The 20,651-nt window shown below is 36.6% G+C and overlaps 1 protein-coding gene across 1 annotated transcript in view; it reads left to right on the top strand.

The window, feature by feature from the left end:
- Positions 1-20,651, top strand: part of TNKS (tankyrase) — a 222,642-nt gene that overhangs the window by 95,555 nt on the left and 106,436 nt on the right. Inside the window, exon 4 of the mRNA XM_010353450.2 lies at positions 20,516-20,552. Within this exon, the coding sequence (XP_010351752.1) occupies positions 20,516-20,552 (37 nt within the window). The remainder of the gene's footprint in view (positions 1-20,515; positions 20,553-20,651) is intronic.

Genomic DNA, 20,651 nt, shown 5'->3' with positions numbered 1-20,651 from the left:
GTTGTTTTTCTTTTCTTGCTTTGTTTGAGTTCCTTGTAGATTCTAGATGTTAGTCATCTTTGTCAGATGCATAGTTTGCAAAGATCTCCTGCTCTGTGGTTTGTCTGTTTACTCTGCTGATTATTTCTTTTGCTGTGTAGAAGCTTTTTAGTTTAATTAGGTCTCATTTATTTATTTTTGTTTTGGTTGCATTTGCTTTTGGGTTGTTGGTTGTTAATTCTTTGCCTAAGCTAATGTCTAGAAGAGTTTTTCTGATGTTATTTTCTAGGATTTCTGTGGTTTCGGGTCTTCAATTGGAGTCTTTGATCCATCTTGAATTGAATTTTGTATAAAGTGAGAGATGACGATCCAGTTTCATTCTTCTACATGTGGCTTGCTGATTATCCCAACACCATTTGTTAACCAGGGTGTCCTTTCTTCACTTTATGTTTTTGTTTGTTTTGTTGAAGATCACTTGACTGTGAGTACTTGGGTTTCTTTCTGGGTCCTCTATTCTATTCCAACTAATAGTCTTTTATTTGGCGTAGTACAAAATTTCGAATAAAAATAAATGCAGCGGGGCTCACTTCCATTGGTTTTTTAAAATCTTTAATTGTGTAATATATATAAAAATAGCAGCTAAAGTTTATGTTCATGTATTCAACCAGCATAAGAACTTTTACTTTAATATAAGGATAGAAAATATAGGAAAGTGATATCATATGCATATGTCTTTTGTTGAATGCCATCAGTCAAAGACTACCAGAAACATACCTGTAATTAACAAAGTTAAATTTATTTTGCTTGTTGTCTCAAGGGAGGACACATCTGGAATAGCTTCGAGAGAATTTAGAGGAGGAGTTAGAAGGGGCGTCTTGTAGGGTCTAGGCTTGTACTAAATATTTCTAAAAGGGATTAGGGAAGCTGGGATCAGTTCTAGATTGGATACTCTCAAGAAATAGTGCAATTCAGTAGTTGAGAAATATCTGTTCAGGAGGCAGGAGGAATGAAGCCAGGCTGGTGATGCCATTAGTCAGAAAGCAAGTCACTAGGAAGAAAAGATCGTTGGCCACTTTTCTAGCTGTGGTATGGGCTTGCATAAGAACATTCTTTTATGTGGCCTTGTTCCATATCCTGTTGGAAACAGTCATTATCAGCCAGGCAGATTAGTACTTCCTTAATATTTAACATACTGCTGATCCTAGGTTAATTTTTTAATTTATCCCGAACTTCATACTTCAAAATACTAATACACATATTATCCTTCAGTTGAGTTTCATAAGGATTATTACACTGCAGGGTTGGTACACTTCTGTGGCATAAAAATATGCCACAATCAATATGCATTTCATGCAGTCATTGTATGCATAATTTAAAGTAAATATGAAGTTTAAAATGAATGAAAAATGAGATGTATGAAATATAGAAACAAATCTGTACTTTAATTATAGCTTTTTATAATTACTGACATATGGATATACTTGCAGCTGTTAGAAATCAATAGGTCACCAGCTAGAATGTTAAGAACTATCAGATATTTGTATGACCGGAGCTTATTACTAATATTTTTTCTTTTGGAGTGAGGTTTTTCTCTGTAATGAGGAAATGGATGTTTATTCCTGGTAAGATTTTATCAATCTCAATAGGGTTCTATCTTTTTGGTATAGAGGAGAAAGGAAAGTTGATCTGCATGATTTTTCTAATTATCTCGCTTTGAATATATTTCACTTTTTCTTGGAAATTATTTAAGGCCCTGTCTTTTTCCCCCACTGTTTTATTAATATGGTAAATCAGTTTCTATAGCTTCTCACATTGGGATTATAACTTTCTAGGGATGCAGGAAAATATTTAGGATAGTAAGATAAAAACATACCTCTCCTCCTTTTTGTTTAAATAAAATATATTTTCTTTTAGAGAAAGTTAGTGGAGTATGGAGAAATCTGTTTTCTCAGCTTATTTAAATATTAGTTCTTTTCATCAAAATTTTTTTCACTGACATGAAAAGGAGGTCCTGTCTTCCTGGTGATTCACAGAGAGAAATAAGAAACAATTGTTAGTAAATCCAATACTTTAAAATTTGAATCACATTGTTATCATCATCACTATCTTGTTAGAGTTTTTCTGTGAGTCAAGCACTGAGTGTTTTATTTCCATTATCCCTGACCTTCAGAGCGACCACAGATGATAAATATTATCTTCTCTTTTTAAAAATGAGAAACATGAAACTTAGAGGAAGGTTACATGGTTAGATAATGGCAGAGCCAGGATTCATTTAAAATGGCTAGCCCTAGAGGTTATCCTCCTTGTTAACTCACCAGTGATTCCCTAGCCAGGCACAGGCCACATCTCCAAAGACATAAGGTAGAGGGTTTCATGTAGTTTCCATGGACATTCACCTGCCCTTGTTTAGGATGAAAATCATAAAGTTAGGGGAAGGGAAAAAAGATTAAAGACTGCTATAATGAAGCAATCAGGGAGAAAGAAATTAAAAGGAAGGACACAAAGTACATTTTAAACATGCATGAATCAAATTACTATTGTTCATGCTGACAGTGTTTGTTGCTTAATGAACTAACCACATCAAGCAAAGATAGGTTTGATTTCAGGGTCTGCTGGATCTGGGGACTCAAATTGTATTGTGCATCTGACTGTCCCTGTTTCTGTAAAACATTGTCTTATTCTGCCTTCTATTGCTATAAGTGAATAATCAAGACTGGGTAATTAATAAGGGAGAGAGGTTTTTTTAGCCCACAGTTCTGGAGGCCAGGAGTTCCAAGATTGGGCAGCTGGCCAGGCGCCATGGCTCACGCCTGTAATGCTAGCACTTTGGGAGGCCGAGGCGGGCGGATCATGAGGTCAGGAGATCGAGACCATCCTGGCTAACATGGTGAAACCCTGTCTCTACTAAAAATACAAAAAAATTACCTGGGTGTGGTGGCGGGCGCCTGTAGTCCCAGCTACTTGGGAGGCTGAGGCAGGAGAATAGTGTGAACCCGGGAGGCGGAGCTTGCAGTGAGCTGAGAGCGTGCCACCGCACTCCAGCCTGGGCGACAGAGCAAGAAAAAAAAAAAAAAAGCTTGGGCAGCTGCGTTTGATCAGCTTCTGGTAAGGGCCTCGTGCTGGGTCTTAACCCAGCAGAGAAGAAGGGGAAGTGGACACAAGCAAAGATGCCAAGCATGAGAGACAACCACACTTTATAACAACTCACTTTTGTGGTAGCAGATCCAGTCCCATGAGGGAGAACTCGCTTCTACTCCAATGAGAAAGGCACTAATCACTCTCACAACATCATCACCTCTTAAAGGCCCCACTTCTCAACATCATTATATTGCCAACTAAATTTCAGCATAAATTTTGGTGGAGACAAACCACATCCAACCCATAGCAACTACCCACCTTCTTTCTGCTTCACTGTCTGCCCTTTCTTTCTGCTGGCTCCCCTCACTCCTGTTCCTTTCCCTTTCTGCTCTTTCTCTCCTGTTCTTTCTCCTTCCCTTCTGTGCTTCCTCTGTTCCTTTCCCCGCTGCCAGATGACTTCAGCCTCTGTGTCTCCATTTCCTGTCTGCATCTGCATGGTTTTTGTTTCCTTAGGCTCTTCATGGTTTGAGGAATATGGCCATTGGGAGCTCTGGGACCACAGCCCTTTAGCTCCAGAGCTCTTTCCAGTTGTGCAGTAAAAAATTTCAAGGAAGAACTCTGAGCCATTTCAGCCAAATATCTTTACCTGCATCAGTCACTGTTCTGCAGATAGAGTGTGATGATTAGGCAGAAGCGGAGCAAGGTGCTGTGTTGGGAACTGCATTGGAATCACATGATCTGAATAGAGGAGAGCAGTTCCCCAAATCATACTTGAGAGATTACTGGAAGATTATAACAGGCATTTAGCAGATAAAAATAACGAGTCTACTGTGCTTTTGTATTTAGATTAATATTTTTCTATAGTTTATTCTTAACCCAGTACTACTAACTAAAAATCGAATATTTCTTGTGTTTGAAAAATACGCTTTTACAAAAAAATTAAATTTTAATACCTTTGCAACTGAAAGGAGATATAAATGAGGATATTCAAAATTTCGGCATTAATGTTTAAGTTTCAGAATACACAAACATGTTTTTATTGGTTAAAGAATGTTTTTCACTTCATTGCAAACTTAACCAAAAAATAGAGTAGCTGTTTTGCTTTAGATGTTAATCATATATTTTTCAAACAGCTTATTTTTCAAAAGAAAGTCTATGTCAGGTAAAATTCTTTTTGTTGCTTTGCAGGCTATACCTCTAGATGATAAACCCTGTCTCTTGGGGTTTTTCTAGAGGCTTCATTGTGGCCAATTGATTAAATCATTCCCTCCCTGGAGGTCAGGGATGGGGCTGAAAGTTCCACCCATCGAGTCACATGATTGTTTCCTCTGGTACCAGCCCCTATCTGGAGACTATCCAGGAGCCCCTAGCCATCAATTATCTCATTATATCTTAGTCCATTTAATGTGTTGCTATAAGGAACATCTTGAGGCTGGGTAATTTATAAAGAAAAGAAGTTTATTTGGCTCACAGTTTTGCAGGCTGTACAGGGAGCATGGTGCCAGCATCTATGTCTGGTGAGGGCCTCAGATTGCTTCCACTCCTGGCAGAAGGTGAGGGGGAGTCAGCATGTGCAAAGACCACATGGCAAGGGAGGAAGCAAAGTGATGGAGAGGGAGGTGCCAGGCTCTTTTTCACAACCAACTCTTGAAGGAACTAATAGAGTGAGAACTCACTCACACTTCTCCTCCCCATGCACCTTCCAACCCACATTAAATTATTTATGAGGGATCCACCTCCATGACCCAGACACCTCCTCTTAGGCCCCACCTCCAACATTGGGCATCAAATTTCAACATACATTTGGAGAGCACAAACATTCAAACCGTAGCACATTAACATATACAAATGTACTTATCACTTATCTGAGACACTCATCTGAAATTCCAAGAGATTTAGGGACTGTGTGCCAGGAAAGGAAGACCAAATACATATTTCTTATTATAAATCACTCATAGTACATATATATGTAATGTACATAAAATTATAAACTGCATTTAGAGAACTGAAGATGGATCTAATGAAGATCAGACAATAAAGAATGCATGCACGTGTAATTTAAGTTCAGTTTTATATAATTAACAAGTATACAACTGTTAATAAAAGTCACATATAAATTCATGACTCTAGAAGAGACCTTAAATTTAGAGGTTAGCTGATCTAACCTTTTACCTCATAAGGATTCCATACTATATTCCTAGATGACATTTCTATACCATATCCCTATGTGCTCTCTGCCATTAGTCCATTGTTGGGTAACTTAAATGGTTAGAAATACTTCTATGTCTTAAGCCAAATATGATAACTTCTTTTTGGAACTACACTGTATAAGGCTGTTTTTCCTTTTGAGAGCCCTCTCTGAAATACTGACAACGCTAATCAAGACCTTTCCTATAATCATCACCTACTATCACCTCAACCTTTTGTACTCTAGACTAAGTTATCCTCCCTCCTTTTAAAAATTCTGTTGACATAAGTTTCCATTTGCTGTTTTGAAATTTGTTACATTGGTTCCTTGAGCTTCCTGTCAAACTAGCTTCAAAATATTTTTATTGGGGCTAGTCTGGAGTCATTTTTTAGTCTCCCTTCACTTAACATATTTGAACAGTTGACTGGTTTTGAGGGGAGAAGGACTCTCATAGTAGGACGTTGCCTTTATCCTGATTAAATGTTTTTGTCAATCACGTGATGCTCTTCAGCAGTTGCCAGGGAGTCATCGTTCTCAAAACCAGATTTACTTTTTCTGTTTTTTATTCGTGTTTCCATTTCTTTTAAGTTAGTGGGAAGAATGCTGAATTTACCAATGCCTGTGGTCACTTGTCCAGGACTTCAGAGTCACTAGAAATGGTCTGTATTTCATATAGTAAAGTTGTGGATCTCTACAAGATTCCATAAAAGTGATTAATAGTGTATTTGACCTGTTATCTTAAGCATACTGTCATTCATCTCTTGGCATATATATTTGAATGAGGTAGCTTCGTAACAAGCTTGTGCTGCCTTTTCAAGAGTCACCATTAACCACAACTGATCCCTTTCTCTGGAGACTGGAGCATGGTGCAAGGATTCTTCAACTGTCAATACTCATGAATTCCCATTATTATTGCATGCACCTTTAAAAGAAAGGCCTCACTTTTGCCTTATGAGTCTCTAAACCTCCTCAGAGTCTACCCACCTCAAGAACATTTTTATTGGATCCTTTTCCCCTCCCTCACCTCATTCCTACCTCTCTTTTTACTACTCTTCTCTCTTCTTCCTCTCTTTCTCTTTTTTTCTCCCTGTCCTCCAAATGTGCAAAGTCATGCTCTGAAACTGAAATTCCTTATACCTAGGAGAGCCCTCATCTTAGTGCAGATTTGCTCCTACCGTAGTAACAGTTTTTGCTGCTGACTGATTACAACTATTTTACTGTTGTAAGCTTCCAGCTCATGATGGTTTTAGATGTGCACTGTCCAGCACAAAGCCACTCGTCACAGCTGGCTGCTGAACACAGTGCTACACACTGAAATGGTTATATTGTGGATATAGTAGGGTAAATAAAATGTACTATTAAAACTCATGTCTTTTTTAAACATTGCTACTAGAAGTTTAAAATTACATGTGAAGCTTATATTTCTACTGGACAGCACTTTTCAGACATTGTAAACTAAAAGGAAATATATAGAGAGATTAATTTATGCAAAGGAAAAGAAAAAATAAATTACATATTAAAAAGTAAAATATGGCTGGGTGTGGTGGCTCACACCTATAATCCCAGGACTTTGGGAGGCCAAGGCTAGCAGATCACTTGAGGTCAGGAGTTTGAGACCAGCCTGGCCAACATGGTGAAACCCCGTCTCTACTAAAAATACAAAAATTAGCCGGCCGTGGTGGCTCACGCCTGTAGTCCCAGCTTCTCGAGAGGGTGAGGCACAAAGAATTGCTTGAAACCCAGGAGGCAGAGGTTGCAGTGAGCCAAGATGGTGGCACTGTGCTCCAGGCTGGGCGACAGAGTGAGACGCTGTCTGAAAAAAAAAAAGTAAAATACATAGCAATCTTGAACCATTTTGGATAAGTACAAATGTCCCTGCACATCTCAGTAGTCCAGAGAGCATTGCTAAATTATTCCAAAGTCTGGTGGAGGTTCGTAATAATTGGCTCTGAATTGTCAAGAAGAGTTAAATTATGTTTGGAATGATCTATTTTTGAGTGTATAGAGGTATGTAATACATTTCATAAAGAAATTCTATCAAAAGAGAAATTAAAATGCTAAATTAGCACTTATGTTAAAAACTTGGCTATCTGGAACGATTTAGTTCTTGAGTGTTCCAATTTTTATAGTAGCAGTATTCTAGTAAGGCGAAGTGATGATTTTTATATGAGAGTAGTTGATAAATTTATGGGAGGAACATAAGTCAGTCAACAAATAGAAATGCCAAAATACTCAAAAACACTTTTTCTTCAGAGATTCTTCTTAATGTTTGTATTATTTTTATGTGAAGTGTTTATATTGAAATAAATATTTCAAAAAGAACTCATTTTTGTTTAAACCAGTATGCAAATATGATCTCTTCATTTAAGAAACTGCTGTATATGTAGTAGCTGCAATCTCAGAACTCTGAGGATATATGAACAAAGCATATTGTGATTTATAGGAACCAGGCCATTGTCTGTGAAAAGAAAATTACTTTCCGGCAGCCCTTGCTCTGATCAGGGTGCTTGGCCCCTGGATGCATAAGCCTACTGAGGGCTGAAGGTGTGGGAGACGCCTATTCGGGGATTGCCTGGCTTGCATCTTATAACCATATCATCCTGAGGAATTGCAGGCTGACATGGAGGCACATGTGGCTATTTTTTTGAATGATATCAGAACTGTCTTGTCTTTGTTGTGATGATTGTGTATGATTGCATTTTATTCTTCATAGTCTGTCACTGATTTATAAAACGTCTCAGAAAGATGTAGTGAGTGCACTTTTGGTTTCCTCAAGAAGCACCAATTGTGATTTACTTCTTCAGCTGCACACACTTCAGTTATTTTTTTCTTATATTTTCCCAAAAGTATCACTAAATCTCTTATTAGGTTAGAGTTAATCGACTTTAGTGAAGTCTGATTAATGGTATTATCCTAGGCATATTCTTTCTCATTTAAGCCCTTCTGGGTTTTTTTTTTTTTTTTTTTTTTTTTGAGACAGAGTATCCCTCTGTCACCCAGGCTGGAGTGCATTGGCACCATCTCGGCTCACTGCAAGCTCTGCCTCCGGGTTCACGCCGTTCTCCTGCCTCAGCCTCCCCTGGGACTACAGGCTCCCGCCACCACGCCCAGCTAATTTTTTGTATTTTTTAGTAGAGACGGTGTTTCGCCGAGTTAGCCAGGATGGTCTCAATCTCCTGACCTCGTGATCCACCCGCCTCAGCCTCCGAAAGTGCTGGGATTTCAGGCGTGAGCCTCCGCGCCCGGCCCTGGGTTTTTTTTTTAAGTCTCATTCATTTACTAGTTCTCTTTGAATTACATCATTTTTTTTTTATTTAACAAATATAAGGCACTGTTTACAATATACCAAGCACAATACAGCACTGATACAGATACCATAAATCTTGAATCATAGGAGAAAGTGATGGAATTTAGAGCTAACATGCTAGCAGTGGCACCAAACCCACAAGCATCTTATTCATTTAGTAGACTGCAGTACCCAACTGTTGATGATGAAAGTATGTCATCCATGTGAACATTATCTGTCAGGTGTGTTGAGGAAAAATAGTTCAGAATCATTTTGAAGAAATAACAGCGCTAAGCACTATATTCTTAAAGCTTTCAGAGCTTTACCATTGGTATGGAAGGGCTGTTTGTATCAGTTTGTGTCTGTGTAAATAAAAGATTGAGATCAGAGAAATGATGGTTCCTAACCTTTTTTGTGTCATGGACCACTTTAAGGAGCTAAAAAAAGCACCTTTGGATCTACTCCTTAGGGAGAAAATACATTGCACATTTGCACATACACTCAAATTTTGCCTATAGTTGTCGAGTATTTACAGAATTATTGAATTCCATGAAATTACCAGAGGTTAAGAACTTCTGACGTACACATAATGGTTATAAATATAATCTTAGGCTTGACAAGATATACTAGTTTGATATCCTTATAATTAAAAGTCAGAATAAGCAAATAACTTGCCTAAATTTTTTTTTTTTTTTTTTTTTTGAGACGGAGTCTCGCTCTGTTGCCCAGGCTGGAGTACAGTGGCCGGATCTCAGCTCACTGCAAGCTCCGCCTCCCGGGTTTACGCCATTCTCCTGCCTCAGCCTCCCGAGTAGCTGGGACTACAGGCGCCCGCCACCTCGCCCGGCTAGTTTTTTGTATTTTTTAGTAGAGACGGGGTTTCACCGTGTTAGCCAGGATGGGCCTAAAATTTTTAAAACTGTAGTGTCAAAGCTAGGACTGGAATCTGTGCCCTTTGACAGTGTTTTTAATTGAACTGATGTGGAGCGATTTCAAGAAGGAAGTTATATGTAAGTTTGGCCATATGTTTTTGGCAAGATTTTAACAAATGCAGATGATTGGAGCTTAGATCATTGGCAACATGAGCAAAGACATTCAAGAAAATGCAACATGTATTCAGGTAAAAGTGAGTGATGTATAGTTGATAGTGTGTGTTGAGAAGGTGAGGTGGAATTGGGAACATTGAATAATAAATTTAAAAAATAAATTTAGTCTATATTTTTAAAGGATTTTGAATGTTCAGCTGTAGGGTTGAATACCATTTTGTAAGACAGGTATGGGGAGTCATACATTTATACTATTATTATTATTATCATTATTATTGAATAGGAGAATACACTAATTAAAGCCGAAATTAATGTAACTGAATTAAGGTCTAGAGACTAGGGATTAAGACTAATTTAGGGATTAGCTACAGGAGGACTGTTGATAGGAGGTGGTGAAAGAAAAAGTACATACATAAATTGTAGCAAAACGAATAGAAAGAAGAAAGTAGGGATAAGTCATTATATGGATTACAGTGTAGCAGAACCTGTAATTTAATATGTTAGGTTAGTGTGTAACTAGGGATATCATGTTACATATCTGTAATTGAGTGGTAAAATTAAAAATATTTATCTTTAGATTAATACTTTGTCCAATAATCTTTCTGAACATAATTATAGGAGAAGTCACAATTGATTCGGCTTGGACTTAATGGATGTATTACCGTGGATTCAGACTTCACATATAGAGAAATGTCCATTAATTTGGAATAACCTAATTAAATAATATAGTTTGTTTAGTAATCTACTAGCTAAAATTTAACAGTCTTTGCTTCTTATATAGCCAGTTTCAAGACAGACCTTGAGGGTGCACAATTTGGTTAGGAAGAGTTTCAGACATTTTAAAGAAAATATTCTCCAACAAAAGCAATTTTGCTAAATATTATATCTAAAAGACTATAAAAAGGGCTATTGAGATATAATGTCTAGAAAACCAGTTTGCTTTCTTCCTAAGCATAATATTAGCTTCAAAAAAAGAGATTCAGTGCAGTTGAACATTCACTTACTAAATATAATTAACCATCTCTTATTATAAAGTTAATACTATGGGCTATTGTGATACCATGATTGCTTTTGGTTTTAACTTGCTTCATTTTACCTTGATCTCCTTTCCACATTTTGTTCAGCTGAAAAGGAGATATATGAAAATGTTATTATGATTTCAGAAAAATATGGAGGACACTTTATAAGTCGAGGAAATGAAGAAGGCATGTTGGTGGTTTTTTCAAAAGGTAGTTTGTGGTATTTTGCATTAGGAAGTTGTTTCAAGTCTGTCTAAATGTAAGTCAGGAGAATATTTTTATTTGAAGTAGCAGGAGAAGTGGAAGGTGGAGATGTTCAATTTTAGATCATCTTAAAATTATCTTATTGGGAAACATTTGCCTTATATAGAGGACATGAAGCCACATATCAACTGTTTATATTAATTTTCTTATCTGAATATGTTTAATCCCATCCCTAATGTCAGCTTTATTGTGTAGTTCCTTCTTATTTTAAATACCTAGTAAAATAGGGTATCAGCATTTCTACCTAAAACAATGTTATATTAATGAAATTTGAGTCATTCCTCCTCTTTTGGGTGTGCTGGTATAAACGTGTCTGCCTAGTTACCACTTCTTAGAGGGTAGATTTTAGATATATATAATTTTCAGTTGGTGGTGTTAGCTTTTAGTAGGTGAGAACTCAGAACTTTCTTGTTCCTCTTGCTTTTTAGAAAGCTGCTTAGATTAACCTGTGATAAACATCAGACTTCATGGATACATAGCCTTGCTATGATGTAAGACACTGATGGTAATAGTTTTTCCAGGGTTAGGTTTTAGTTTATGTGTTATCCAGAACTTTATTGGAGAATTTTCCATAAGAAATGTTTACCATCATTTCTAAATATGTATGAATGCCTATTACCCTGAACCTAAGATAGAAAATACTGTTGTTTTTTTAAATGCAGATAATATAACAAATGAGAAGCAAAGAATTAAAAAATCTGCAAATTAGTTCAGGTCAGATGAATTGCCCCTATATGAGGTAAGGTTGGTATCTGCAGTGGTGAAATTGTGGCAGTATCATTGTAGTTCTCAGTAGTTAACTTTTTCTTTTTTTCTTATTCTTTTCTATAGGTGACATGAGAATTTTTCAGATTACAAAAAAGACATGATTTGGTTATTTCTTAATAAAGTTAAACATATGCTTACGATATAACCCAGCAACCCCACTGCTGGATATTTACCCAAGAAAAAGGAAGTTATTTGTCCATACAGAATACTCTCTGTGAATGTTTCCAGTAGCTTTATTCATAATCACCCAAAGACATTTGGAAACAACCCAAATGTCTGGCAGCTGGTAATCGGATAAACAAATTGAGATACATCCGTATCATGGAATATAACTTAGCAATAAGAAGGATCAAAGTACTGACATGTCCAACAACATGGACGAACAGAAAAGCATTTATACTAAGTAAAAGATGGTAGAATCAAAAGTACATATTTTATGATTCCATTTACATGACATTCCGTAAAATGAAACTGTACTGACAGAAATCATATCTGTGGTTACCATGGGAGGGGGATTGGAGTAGGCGATTGATTTCAGAGGGCCCTGACAAAACTTTCTGGTGTGATAGAAATGTTTCCTGTCTTGAAGTGTAGTGGTCACACAGCTGTATAAGTTTTTCAAAACTCACAGAACCATCTCAGAAGGTGAATTTAACTGTGTGTAAATTATACTTCAAAAAAAAAAAATAAGAAAAGACACAATTTAGTAGTGGTCACCCCTTATCTGCAGTTTCACTTTTCAAGATTTCAGTGACCTGTGGTCAACTGCCTCTCAAAATATTAAGTGGAAAATTCCAGAAATAAACCGTTTATACGTTTTAAATGGCGTGCTGCTCTGAGGATAGTGACGAAATCTCACACAGACCTGCTCTATTCTGCCCAGGGCATGAACCCTCCCTTTGTCCATGGATCCATGCTGTCTACACTCCCTGCCCGTTCGGCATTTAGTAGCCACTCAGTGATCAGATCAGCATCCCGCTATTGCAGCGCTTGTGTGCAAATAATCCTTATTTTACCTCATACTGACCCAGAAGCACAAGAGTAGTGCTATTGGCGTATTGTTACAATTGTCCTGTTTTTATTAGAGATATTCTTAATCTCTTACTATGCCTAGTTTGTAAATTAAACTTTATAATGGGTATGTATTATCGGAAAAAACATATAGGCTAGGTACTGTCCTCAGTTTTAGGCATCCACTTAACATAACGAGGGACCTTGGAATGTATCCCCTGTGAATAAGGGGTGCTACTGTATATCTACCATATATTACAAAACATCCCCCTTGGAGACTGGGGCTGTACTCTGTAACAGTAATATTTTTGCAGTGAAATATATGACAGCTGTGCTGTGTAGCTGTGTACCCTGAATGGGTCAAGTTTTGCTGCCCATCTGAGTTTTTAGAGCTTTTTGGGTTTCAGATTTGCAAATAAGGGAGTATGAATTGATGGCTATAGAGAAAGGACCACTGATACAGAACAAAATGTAAAAACTACTGCCAAATTGTTTTGGATCAAATAGAGAATTTACTTTTCCAAATCACTTTTTATGGAGCAGACACTGTGTGATAGGAAAAAAAAAAAACCCACACACAAAAACCAAACTAATATCCTACTTCCCGCAGCCCCTAGCTGCCATTAACAAAGACAGTTGATGACTTAAGTAATAGTGGATGTCCTGAGCTCCCAGACTGAATACCTAGCGTCATAACCTGCCTTGCTTAGAGAGAGTTCCCTCTCTCCTTCCATCTTCCTTTCCTCCTTTTTTGCCTTCTTTTTAATATATCAAAAACTTCTTTCATGTGTACTGTGGTCATAAAGGTTTTTTTCTTTTAAAGTACCGGCACACTTTGCAGAAAGTCTCACTGGTTAACAGCTTCTAGAGGAACACCTCTTTTGACTTTTAATATCCAATTTAAAGAATGTATTTATCTGATAATACCATCTTTTTTGGGGCCTGTGTGTATTTATTGACACACATATTGATGGCTACGATTGATACCACATCAGAAACAAGTACAAATGATTGGAAACCCTGCTAAGTATCAGGAAATGGGATGTGTATCTTAGATGTTACTTGGACTAAGAGAGGTCATATTACTGCCTCCTGCATAAAGCTTTTACAAAGCTTTTATTATGTGAGTGTTATATTGTGTTTTTAAAATGTTTTAAGGCATTGGTTGAGGTTTTTGTGTTGACATTTAATATATTACCATTTTTATGACGTAAAAATAATATAAATTTTATGACATAATTTATGACGTAGGATAATATGTCATAATTTATGACAGGATAATAGAGTTGTATTTGCGGACTTTTACCTTTTGGATTTTTTTTGAGCAGGAGTCTCGCTCTGTTGCCCACGCTGGAGCGCAGTGGTGCGATCTCAACTCACTGCAACCTCCACCTCCCGGGTTTAAGAAATTCTCTGTCTCAACCTTCCGAATAACTGGGATTACAGGGGCGTGCCACCATGCCCAGCTAATTTTTTTGTATTTTTAGTAGAGATAAGGTTTTACCAACCATCTTGGCCAGGCTGGTCTTGAACTCCTGACCTCGTGATCCACCCTTCTTGGCCTCCAAAGTGCTGGGATTACAGGCATGAACCACTGCACCCAGCCTGGAATTTTTTTTCACAGCTGCTATGCAGGGGTTGGGGGGTTCATTTCCATTTTCCTAAAGAATTGGAAAGCTTCTCAAATAATAACTTCTTAGTTTATCTCTAGTTCCATGCTTTGGTGAGCTTTTTTTCTTTTTAAAAATGTTGTAACAAGTCTATAAAGATTAGAATTATTGAAAAAGTAACTTTCTTTTGAAAGAGCTGGTTTTTAATTACCTTCTAGTTAAAGCATTACCAAAAGTTTAGAATTGTTAACCAAGTAGATAGTACAGGTTGGGTAGAATCATTTAACTGCTTACTCTACAATTTTCAGGTGCTACTTTTTATAACAGTTTAGTAGAGTGTTTTTTCTCAAATAACTTTGTTTTGTTTTGTTTTAAGTCTGTTTAAAGCAACATTAAAATCATCTTTGAAAAACTTCTTACTAATACTGAGAATCAAATACAGGATGGAAATTTAAGAGTGGAAACTTTAGAAATCATTTAACCTGTTCATTTTCCAGATGACAATAAAATGAAGGCTCCCTGAAGCATGAAGTGATTTACCCAAGACCACACAAATAAACCCGTGGCAGAGCTAGAACTCGTTCTAGATCTGTTATTCAGTCTGGCATTTTTTTTTTTTTTTTTCACATTTCGTGGTAATGAAGTCGTTTTTTGGTGTTCAGTAAGAAAAAAAAAAAAAGCTTATGTTTTGGGAGTGATAATTTTAAGAGTAAAGAATATGGAAAATGGTTATTAGGGTAAAAGATAACTTCTTATAAGCTCATTAAAAACAGTGCAGAGTTTCGTGGTCCAATAAAAGTTTCAGCTCTTCTGGCGAATGGTCTCTCTGCAGTGTTCAGTATGGAGGTACTAGCTAGTTACCTACCGAATGTGAAATATGTGCCTACCGAATACCTGAAATGTGGCTACTGTGACTGATGAACAGAATTTTTATTTTTATATAATTTTAATGTATTTAAATGTAAGTGACAAGGGGAGTGGCTAAAATATCGGACAATAAAGAGATTATGGTGGTAGTACGCGGAGTTGATGTTAGCTAGTTTAAAAGGTAGGTCAAGGTTCTAGGAGACAGGGAAAGGGTCTCTGCCAGGGAAATACTCTGTGCAAACTTAGAATTTAAGAACCGCAAACAACTGTGTTTAGAATGGATTTTCAGTGTTTAGATTGGCCGTGATTGTAGACTTAATTGGTGGTATGGACTTTGAAGGCAGTATCATAATGAGTAGAAAGATTTGATAGAATTAAAAAGTACGAAGAAGGCATTGAGAGCTGTGATAACTTTGTAATTTACCCCCAGTTGTTCTGAATATATTTTTGAAAGATCCTGGAGCTAAATAATGCAGTTGTGTCTGGGGCCCATGTTTATATATAGCAGAATATCAGTCTGTCTGAATATTGCTTGGAGAGGGAGACCTAACTCTAATTCTTGAGATTAGATTACTTCCTGGTGCTTTACCTCAGTTCCTTCCACAGCCACATAGCTGGTTTTTAATTTTCAAATCTACTACTGAAAACATGATGGAATATGTCACCTAAATTAATATTTTATTCTTCATATAGGTTGTCAATTTAGCTACAGGAATCAATTCATCTGTTAATTTGCTGGTACCTTGGTGAGAAAACATCTATATCAGAGTTATCAATTCATGGTACTACTTAGCACTCTGTAACATAGGAGTCCTCACATGAACCTGATAACTGAGATTCTTGACTGATGTCTTTACATACTGCTTCCCTTGTGATGCCTGATAAGTTCAGGAATTAAGGTTTGCTATGGGAAATGCAAAATGGATTGATCGTTGGAATAGACCCCAGTGAATTTTCTTTATTCTTGAAATTCCCTTGGCCCAATAGCCTTTGCTTGCAAGCTCATCTGTAAATTCAAATGCTTTAAAGTAGTTTTGATGGAAATTTTTGGCTTGTTGATGTGTTTAACCTATTTAAAACTGATAATTGTCATTGTTTTTTAAGTTGTTTGATTGTTATTACTATTTGTTACTCTCTCCTTTTGCTTACATGGCTTTTTCCAGAGCTCAGATTTGTTAGTTTGTGCTCACATTTGAGCCTAGTGCAGGGCCTGACAGGTAATGGATAATACTTAGTGAAACCTAAGACAATCTGTTTAACTGCCTGGGCACCAGTTTCAGATGATCCCTTAGGAGAGTGGTTCTGAAATTGGGGGTGAGGTGACACGGAGAAAGGGTGACTTTCAAATGACATTCTTCTACTTTTATATAATGCAAAGCGTTACTGATAGGTTTGAATACCATGCATAATGGTTGAAAGAGAAAAGTCAGAATTTTTTTTTTTTTTTGAGACAGAGTTTCGCTCTTGTTGCCCAGGCTGGAGTGCAATGGCGCAATCTCAGCTCACTGCAACCTCTGCATTTTGGGTTCAAGAGATTCTCCTGCCTCAGCCTCCTGAGTAGCTGGATTTACAGGCATCCACCACCATACCCAGCTAATTTTTTGTTTTTTTAGTAGAGATGGGGTTTCTAAACCCTGACCACCATGTTGGCCAGGCTGGTCTCGAACTCCTGACCTCAGGTGATCCACCCACCTTGGCCTCCCAATGTGTTGGGATTACACGCATGAGCCACCGTACCTGGCCCAGAATTCTTTTTTAGTTTCTCACGGCTTTAAGGATTTGTGGTTCCATGTTCATAATCTTTCCATGCTATTCCATCTCAACAAAACCAAATGACTTATTTTTACATAACTAAGTCTACCTTCATCCTGTCAGTTTCTGACGGGGCAGAAGCATTTAAAATGTTAAAATTGAGATAAGTCAGTAATCATGACTTCTTCTTATTAAGTTTTCTTCATTTTTACTCAAAAAGTAATTTTGCCTTTACACTAAGTGAAAGAGAAGCTATTTCTAACTACTCCAGAGAAATAAAAAGAGGAGTTTATTTTTCAGCTTCATTTTAATAACATAGCTCTCTAACACATCAGTCTCATATTTCTGTGTGTGTGTATCTTTGCTTCTTTCATATCATTACTTATTTTACCAGTAAAAACAATTCAGACTTTGGAAAGTAAACTTTTTGGCTTACTTTTAAAAATTCCATTTACTTTTATTCTAATAAAAAATGTTTTAAACCATCTGTTTTCTTCATTCCTGGCTGCTATTATCTTGACTATAATTGCCTAGTTTCCTTTCTGGCTGATCTATTGCTAGTCTTTATCTGGATGTTATTAAAGAATATAAATGCTCCATAGAGCACCATAGTCTCAGCCAGAATATTTTCAGATTCTCAGCTAAAATGAAACAGAACTGGTGCTTTGGCTGTTAAGTAAGTAGCTCAGATTTGTTATCAGAGAGTGTGAGGGGCTCTAAATTCATTATGTTAGCTGTTCCTGCGAGCTAGCATTTGAAAAATAGCTTCAGCTGTTTATGGATTGTGGTCCTTGGGCACCAGATAGTGGATGCTAGAATGTATTGCAGAAAAGCTGATTAAAGTACTAGGATCTCTAGCAGGAAGAGTAGAAAGTCATTTGTAATACCCGTGTCTGACTCTGTTGCATGCACTTATGTATTTCCTTTTGAAAGCTTTGGTTTATTATCAGCTTATCCAGGAAGGAATAACATTTTTGCAAAAATGTGCCTTTTGGTGAAAACGTCAATAAACTCTGCTTGATGAGAAGTTTATGTAGGGAGACTGATTTGAACTTTGAGGTTCCCAAATACTTTGCAGTTTTATTACCTCACTTATTGGAGTCATGTTTCACTATGACTTAAATTTCAATAGTAGCTACTTTTAAGTTCACAGTTTTAATGTGTTTTTACTGTATGTCAGCATATAAAGTATATATACTTTAAAATGTAGACTGTCCGAATTTACTTGTTTTTTTTTTTCTTTTCTCTTCTTTTCTTTCTTTCTTTTTTTTTTTTTTTTATTTTTGCCCACCTTCCTCTCCAACAAAAGTTTAGTGAAGCACAGTATGGAAGTATTTTATGTAATCACAAAACTTGCAGATTTTTAAGTATACTTTGCACTCCCCTTGTTAAAATATTGCAGTATTTTCTCATTACTTTCAAAGTAAAGTTCAAACTTCTTAGCTTAGAGAGACATTCATGATGTTTCCATTTCTTCTCTGTCTCGTCCATACCCACTCGCCTGCGAGTGTCCTTTGCTTCAGGTACACAGAGCTACTTACAACCATTCCCCTTCTCCTTTCTTTCACTGTGGTAGCTTCCTTCTCCCTGACCCTGCTTCACCTGAGGATTACCTGTCCTTCCTTCAAAACTGCTCAAGTTTCCCCTCTTCCAGGAAGACTTCCTTGACCTGCAACTACCCTTCCAATCATTAATCCCATTTAGACTGGCTAGTAAGCTCTCTAGCATTTCATAAGATTTCTTTATACTCTACTGTAATCATTTATTTATTTATCTGTCTCCTTTAATAGAATAATATTCCCTGAGGTCAGAGATGATAGTGGCTTTCACTTTAAAACCTGGCATACAGGCCTGCTGAACAAATGCAGCTCGACAAAATTAATACATTTTATAGATACATTGTGTAATTTGATTTACTTTGATCCTGGTTCTGTAGACATCTGGGGGCATGGGTTATGCCATTTTCCTCACAAGGAGTTTTTTAAGTTGACTCTCTAACTTCCATATTGCTACCTAAAATGTTTAACAAAGGTAGGTCTTGAGCTTTGGGAAGGCAGGAACTTAATTGGATGGAGGATATAATGAAATGACCTTTACTTTGTCAGTTGGCTAAAAAATCTGAAATACAATTTATGGGAAATTAGAAAGACCAACTCTATGACCATGAAATCATATATTCTAGCTTATATTCTTAAACTTATAACTTTATTGATATACAAAGTTCCTTTAAGAGAAAATAGGTATTTAACAACTTTTTACTTTGAAAATACTTAGTTACAGTTTCCAGATTTTAACCTAATCTTAATCCAGAAGGCAAGACAAAGTTAAAGCTAAAGAATATTTGCTAATAATGGGTTATAGCATTTAAGTAGGTACTTGGTAGCCTTGAGGTGTCTTTGTAATATTTGCATCAATATTCTGCATTCTTTAGCAAAACAAACAAAATGCGAAGTCCGTACTTACACATAAGATTTTTTAAAAGTTACTTAATCTTATTTCGTAATAGAATAACATTTTCATTTAGTCTAATGTTTTATTCTATGTGCACTTAGTATTTGCTTTCATATAATTATTTGTTAAGATCTTTTTATAATTACTTCTTTAGTGATGTAGCAAACTAAGTAAGTGTATTATAGCTGAATCATAGTCCTGGCTGTTCTTTTTATTTATTGAAGGAACAAACGCTGTATTATTAACATTCTTTGTCCTTCAATTGAGCTTGCAAAAAAAATTTGTTTGTTAGATCTTGAATACCCTAAGAAATTTATTATGGATGGTTTTTAATTATATTTCTATTTTCATCATTTGATATATTTTTAAAATCCATTGTGATAAAATAGAATGGGGAAAAATTACCCATGTCGCAGTAGTTAGATATCTGCTCATTCTCAAAGACCCCACCCTCCTTTTAAAAAATATTTTTAAGATTTATTATGTGTTCAAATTGGTATTGAATTTATATGAAGTGTTAAGATTACAGCATGTTAGAATAATATTGTCATTTCAAAATGTATTTACTGTTTTGGTTTTTGGAGCGCTGCCTCCAAGAGGTTCATGACATTTGGTACGTAGTTCACGTATTTCTAGTCTACAGACCTTCGCTATCGAGTCAAAGGCTACATGGTTCTGATATTTGCATTTTCTACTGCTATAAAGCTCAACAATAGTAATTAATGTTTTTTTTTAACTTTCCGTGTCATTACCAATAAAACTTCAGTTTTGAGAAGACTAGTAATTTGTACCTTTAAAGAGCCACATTCTTTTGCTTTTGTCTCAGAATGTATTATGCTTCACAAGTATCCTGTGACAGCCTGAATAGAAAAGGGGGGAGGGGACATTGTCTTCAGCTGGCATGCTGTTATCAGAGGGAATGTGTTTCTGGACACGAGATTTAGCATTCATTGGTTGTCTGAAGAAAGCTATTTCATCTGAGGATTGGACAAGAAGCTGCGTCAATTTGCTGCCCGTCTCCAAGGCACTGGTGATGCTGCCTTCACAAGCTGGCTAACGTCACGGCTCCATCACCCAGCGGGGTGTGGACTCTCTTTTTCTGCTCTTCTCTATTTAATTCTCTGTTTGCTGCCTACTGCATTTCTTAATCTGTCTTCTGCCAAATGCTAACAGCATGATCTTTTGCAATCATCTAGGTGAATACAAGAAAGACGAACTCCTAGAAGCTGCTAGGTAAGTGATTCCATTCATTTTAAGTGTGTATAATGCATTAAGGAAGAGAAGGAGGAGGGCAGGTGGAGGACTATAAAAAATAATAACGTTATTGTCTTG

Source organism: Rhinopithecus roxellana, chromosome 9, assembly GCF_007565055.1.
Source record: "Rhinopithecus roxellana isolate Shanxi Qingling chromosome 9, ASM756505v1, whole genome shotgun sequence".
Classification (NCBI taxonomy): Eukaryota; Metazoa; Chordata; class Mammalia; order Primates; family Cercopithecidae; genus Rhinopithecus; species Rhinopithecus roxellana.
Note: the sequence above shows the minus strand (reverse complement) of the source record. Positions and strands in the feature narration are given on the sequence as shown.